We start from the raw sequence: 7,500 nt of genomic DNA, 5'->3' as shown, positions 1-7,500 counted from the left end.
ATATATATACTATATACAATAATATACACATATATAATATATATATATAATACATATATATACATATACATATATTATAACCATACTATATAGATATATATATGGATATATATATATAATATATATATATATATTTATATTTATATATATATATATATATATATATTATTCTATATATAATATATACATATACTATATTATATATATATATATATTATTATATATATACTTATATATATATATAAATATATAAATATATCTATATATATATATGTGTGTGTGTGTGTGGGTATGCATCTCTATATATGTATTTGTTTTATATGTATTATGTATATTTGTATATATATATATAATGATATATATAGATATATATATATATATATATATTATATAATATATCTATGTGTGTGTACGTATATATATCATCTATCTATCTATCTATCTATCTATCTATCTATCTATCTATTATCTATATATATATATTATTATATATATATTTATATATATATATCTGTTTGATTATAATATATATATATATATTATCATATTATATATTATATCTATATTTATATATATATATATATGTATATATGAATATATTATACTTATATATTACATATACACATGTACATTATATGTGTATTATTATATATATAGTTTATATATATTTATATATATATAATATATATATTTATATTATTTTATATATATTATATATATATATATATATATAAACTTTTATATGTGTGTGTGTGTGTGGTGTGTGTGTGTGTGTGTGTGTGTGTGTGTGTGTGTGTGTGTGTGTGTGGCCTGTGTGTGTGGGGTGTTGTGTGTGCAGGAATGTATATTTATATACACCAAACAGATATTTATGTATTTATATAGAACATATATATACTTTTACATATAAATATACTTATATATACTTTATATATTTATTACATATAAATATATATACCAATACATATATATAATATATTTATAGACTATATATAGTTATATATTTTATTTATTTATACAGATACGATATTTTACTCAACAGATATATATATTACATATATATAGATATACTTATTATAATATATATATCATATACAGAGTTATGTATTATATATGTACATTTTTTATACATATTATATATATATATATATTGATATATATATATATTATTTTATTTTTGTACAATTATATGTACATATAGATATATATACATATATATACATAGTATATATATATTGATATTATATACATATATATATACATATATATTATTATATTATAAATATATATATAGTGATATTTAGATTTTAGTATACATATTTATGCATATATATATATTTAGATAGAGAGATATATATTTGATATAGTTATATAGAAATATATATGCAATATATTTATATATATATATATATATATATTTAGTATATGTAATTATAGATATATATATATTATATATTTGTATGTTTAGATATATAGAATATATATATAGAATTTGGATATTTATATATATATATATATATATATATGAATAGATATATAGAATAATATATATATATATGTAATTTATATATATTTTATATATAGATATATATATATATATATATAGTTCTTATGTTATTTTATGTATTATATATATTATATATATATATATATATTTATAGATATATGCTATATAAATATTATATATATATAGATGAATATATACTATATTTATTAATATATATATATATATATTATATATTTATATTATATATAATGCATATATATATAATATATATATATATATATATTATATATATATATATATATATTATATATATGCAATATTTATATATATTATATGATATATACTTATAATATTCTGTATTAAGCATATATTGTATTATTATGGCATTATTTATATATATACATATATAATATATGTATATGTATATGGATATCTTTATATATATATATATATATATATATATTTATATGTATATATACATGTTATTATATAGCAACTCACATTATTTATATACTTATACTTTAGATTATATAAGTTTATATTAATATATATAGTAATTTGATATAATATATATTTTAAACGTATATATTGTATATATATATATTATATATTTTTATATATTATATATATTATATATATAATATATATATAATAGGTATAACCACACACCACCACAATCACACACACACAAACACACACAACACACACACACGACACACACACACACCACACACACACACAACAACACATATATATGTATGGATTATAAATATTTTATATAAATATATATTATATATATCATATATGTATAATTGTAGTAATATATATGTTATATATATTATAGATATTTAATATATATTTATTAGGTATATTTATGTGCGTATATTTATGATTACATTATAGTGTCTATGTATTTATAGATAATATAATTATAATATATATATTTTATATTTAGATATTAGTTTATTTATATATTAAATAATATATATATATATAATGTATATATTGTAATAAATGTATGTATATATTTCTATTTATATATATAAATATATTCAATATATATATATATATATTTATATTTTATATATAGATATATATATATTATTGATATATGTATATTTATATATTTGTATATTATATATATAATAACTTATGTTATAATTGATACATAGTATACATATAGTATATTATATATATATATATATATTTATTTATTTGTAGATATATATATATATAGATATTGTTTATATTATATATTGTATATTATATTTTATATATGATGTTTATATATTTATATAGATTTATATGTATATATTATATATTGGATTATTTTAGATTATATTATATATATATATATTTTTATTGTATATATTATATATATGTTTTAATTATATTATAGTTATGTATATCTTTATATCTATATATATATTACATATATTATATCCATTATATATATATATATATTATATAATATAATTTTATCTATATATACTTTTATATAATTACATATATGTATAGGTTTATATATAATTCTGATATATTATATATATATATATATATATATTATATGGATATAGATATATATATATATATCTGTATATATATATATTTATTTATATATATTATAAATATTATAGATATATAACATTCTATTTATATAGATTATATTTATAATATTATATATATATATATATATACATTAATATATATATATATATATATTATATATTTATATATATATATATATAAATATATATATATATATATATATATATATAATATATTTTTTTAAATATATATTATTTATATATATTATATATATATATATATATATAATATATATATTTATATATTTATATATATATATAACAATACTTATTACAATATATATATAACATCTATATCAGTATATCTATATTATATACATATTATATATATATATATATATATATTTTATATAATATATTATAATTAATATATATATATATTTTTATATAATTATATATATTTTATAATATATACATTATATATATATATATATAATATTACAAATATATATATATATATTTATAATATTATACAAATATATATATATTTATATATATATATATATATATTTATACTATATATTATATATTATATCTATATATATTTATCTAGGTATATTGTTATATCTTATATATATATATAATACTATTACAATATATATTACATAAATATTACAAAAGTATACAATATATTATATTTATACTATAACAATATTATATATTTTATTATATATATATCTATATATATATTATATATATATATATAGATAATATATATATACAATATATATTTATATAATATATACAAACTATACGATATTTATTTATATATATATTTATATTTTATTATATAACAATATATGATTTATATTATATATCGTATATATATTTATATTTTTTTATATATGATTTAGATATATACTGAGATATTAATCGTATAATATATGTATTTTATATTATATATATATTAATATATATATATAATATCTATATATATATAATATAATTATATATTTATATCAATATATATCTATACCATATATATCTATTTATATATATGTATATTAATATATATCTATTATATATATATATATATGATATATATATGATTATACTATATATATATCTTATTATTATGTCTATATATATATTAAATATCATATATATATATTACTATATATTATTCTATAAATATGTATATATATTATAATTTTATATATATATTTATATATATATAAACTTATATATATTACATATATTTTATACTATATATATATATTATATTCTATATATATATTATATAAGTTAATCTATATATATTTTTCTATATTATATATATATATATATATATTATATCATATTATAATTTGAATATATATATTTTATTAAAGTATATAATGTTATATTAATTATATATATTAATATATCATATATATATATATTAATATATATATATATATATTACTATATTTCTTATATATATTATATAAAATATTATCATATATTATTATATATATATATATATATATGTAGTATATTAATATATTATATGATAATTATTATATTATATTTTATTTATATATATATATATATATTTATATATATAGATTATATATATTAATATTATTAATATATATATATATATATATAATATATATATAGCTTATATTTATACTATGATATAGGATATTATATGATATTTATATAACAACACACAACACAGCACACCAACACACACACCACACATCAATATATACCGCACCCATATCATAAATAGTTATAGTTTTATATATATATATATATATATATATCGGTATATTTATAGTATAATATCAATGTATGGTAGTAATAGAGAACCATATATTTATATTATCATATATATATATATAATATTATATATCATATAATATTATATTTGTATACATACTTGTATACATATATACATATATTACATGAATATGTGAATAGTGTATATGTATTGTATTATGTATTATATATAGTTAAATATTATGTATACTATATATATGATGTAATAATGTATTTATGTAGTAATGTAGTCTTGTATGTAAGTAAGGTATGTATGGTATGTATTTGTTATTGTATATATATATATATATATATATATATATATATATATATATATATATATAAATATATACTTGTATACATATATCCGTAAATATATATATGACGGAGAGCCGTGAGAGCGAGGGTGTGCGAGCGCGAGGTCCCGCCCGCCAGGCCTCACCATAGGAATCCACGTCCATCTTGGCGCAGTGGTCCAGCAGCAGCTTCATGATCTCGAGCGAGCCGGACTCGGCGCAGTCGTGCAGCGCCGTGTTGCCCTTCACACTCTTGCGGTTGACGTTCGCCGCGATGTCGATGAGGTATTTGGCAATGTCGAAGTGGCCCTTGTAGCATGCGATCATCAGACACGTGTGCCCGTGACGATTCGCGACCTCAATGTCTGCAAATAGGGACGGAAGCATGAGGACGACGACCACGACCACGACCACGAGCTGAACTGATTCTATGCAAGGGCCATTCAGATTTCGTGACGATCTGTTCCTTAATTGAACTGCGGACTGAGAGTGATTCCCACACTTCAAATTACAACTTCACTAGATAAACACAACAACAAATAAACACCTATGTTACCTTCTATTCATATGTACGTAAGTGTGTCTGAGTGGAAGTGTTTTACTGAGCATATATGTTTCAGTACAATACTTATGTTCATGTGAGTTATGAATGAGAGTACTTATTTACTCGTTTGTTTGCTTGCATTTCACCATTTTTGCGAAACCACTCGTGTGTCTGGTTGCCCTATCCTGACCCCGCCGAAATTGAGAAAAAGCTGCCCCTGAGCCGGCGGCTTCGTGCACCCACCAGCATTGTGTTCCACGAGATACTTGACGATGTCGAAGTGTCCGTCAAAGCAAGCTGCTCTGAGGGGGGTGGAGTTGGTCTTCGTTGTGGCGTTGACGTTGGCGGCCTTCCCTAGCAGGTAGGACACCACGTCGAGGTGGCCAGCGGCGGCGGCGCACCACAGAGGGGGGGCCCCGTCTATGGTTTCGCCGTCGAATACCACTGCGGGACACCAATAGAGAACTATCAGTCTTTTCCATAAGCACGAATAAACAACGAATTAAATATGTATATTAGCAAAGAAAATGTCTGTGTTTGCAGGCTCCGCTAATCGCGCTGATTAGTTCAAGATAGAGGGTCAATTATCCTGCGCGCAGAGCATGAAGCGTAAATCGTGGCGATATTGCCACCAGATACTAGGCTCACAACCAGGAGAACAAATCAGAGGGTCATCTTCGCCGTTCTCAGAGTCACGTCACACTCACCAGCGATTTACCCCACCGGCGAGTCCAAGTCGGCGTTTACAGCGTTTATCGGGAGACGCCAGGTACTCGACGCAGGAGAGGTGGCCGTTCTTGGAGGCCATGACGAGCGGCGTCGCGCCGTTCGTCCGCGCGCTTACCATACGCGCCACCTCACTGCGGCTACGGTGGTCCAGAAGCATCTGTTAAATGATAAAACACAGGCCCCCCACCCCCACCCCACCCAAATCCCCTAACCCCCCTCCTCCCCCCCATACCCCCCCCCCCCCCCACAGATAAATAGCCGGTTGCATATGGGAACGAAAATCGACCATCTATACATAATTTATTTTGAACTTAATTATTGCAACATCCATCCTGACCGAAACAACACAGATACGCATGGGCGTGCAAAAACAACGGTAACTGTTTGATGAAACACGGCTGGCATCTGCACCTATCTCATTACTCGTTTCCATGGCAACTCTAGTGCTGGAACAATGAAGGCCACCTTTACCTGTGCGAATAAATAAACCAATTTCCAGTAGGGACGCTAACTATACAATAATCATTTGTTAAGCTGAAAAAGAAGCGCCACGCAGACACGGTCGTTGTTCCAGTCACACCCACGTTTCCCACCGGCGAAGCATGACCAACACCTGCATGTTTTGTGCAGGTGCGTTGGAATCCGTTTTGCCAAATCAAAATGAACAGGTGGCAGGGGACTAGGCACACTACAGATAAAAATAATATGACAAGGATAGTGATAATGATGTTATTATAACACCTGGTAAAAATAACAAATGCACCATTATCTTGCAAATAGATCGTATAATATTCAGTATACTATATTCCACATCCGCCAGTTATGGCAGTATGTGTGACCTCTACCACTGCTGCTATATCTGGTATTTCTCTATTACTAACATCAAGCGCTAAAATATTATTATATTACTACTACATGAAACCATGCTTGTCGGTTGCTACAGCTAATTCAACTTTTATGGAAGTTAACATGACTTAGAAACATTCCCTCGTAGCCAGCCTACGCAACCAAATACCAAATAACACTTTGTTTCGCAATCAACAATACTTCTGCTTTTACTATGGTTTCTAC

At 22.1% G+C, this 7,500-nt stretch overlaps 1 protein-coding gene across 2 annotated transcripts in view; it reads right to left on the bottom strand.

Moving 5' to 3' along the window:
• Positions 1–7,500, bottom strand: part of LOC122259998 (protein fem-1 homolog C) — a 145,811-nt gene that overhangs the window by 9,598 nt on the left and 128,713 nt on the right. The window contains exons 2-4 of one of the 2 annotated variants that reach the window (XM_086539158.1): positions 6,424–6,586; positions 5,944–6,144; positions 5,303–5,521 (exon numbers count right to left, since the gene is read on the bottom strand). In XM_086539158.1, the coding sequence (XP_086395284.1) occupies positions 5,303–5,521; positions 5,944–6,144; positions 6,424–6,586 (583 nt within the window). Of the gene's footprint in view, positions 1–5,302; positions 5,522–5,943; positions 6,166–6,423; positions 6,587–7,500 lie in introns of both variants that reach the window. The other variant, XM_086539157.1, reaches the window with a different exon arrangement.

Source organism: Penaeus japonicus, unplaced genomic scaffold (genome assembly GCF_977035675.1).
Source record: "Penaeus japonicus unplaced genomic scaffold, GWHDUDI00000001_assembly GWHDUDI00000008, whole genome shotgun sequence".
NCBI lineage: Eukaryota > Metazoa > Arthropoda > Malacostraca > Decapoda > Penaeidae > Penaeus > Penaeus japonicus.
This window is presented reverse-complemented; position numbering and strand designations above follow the sequence as displayed.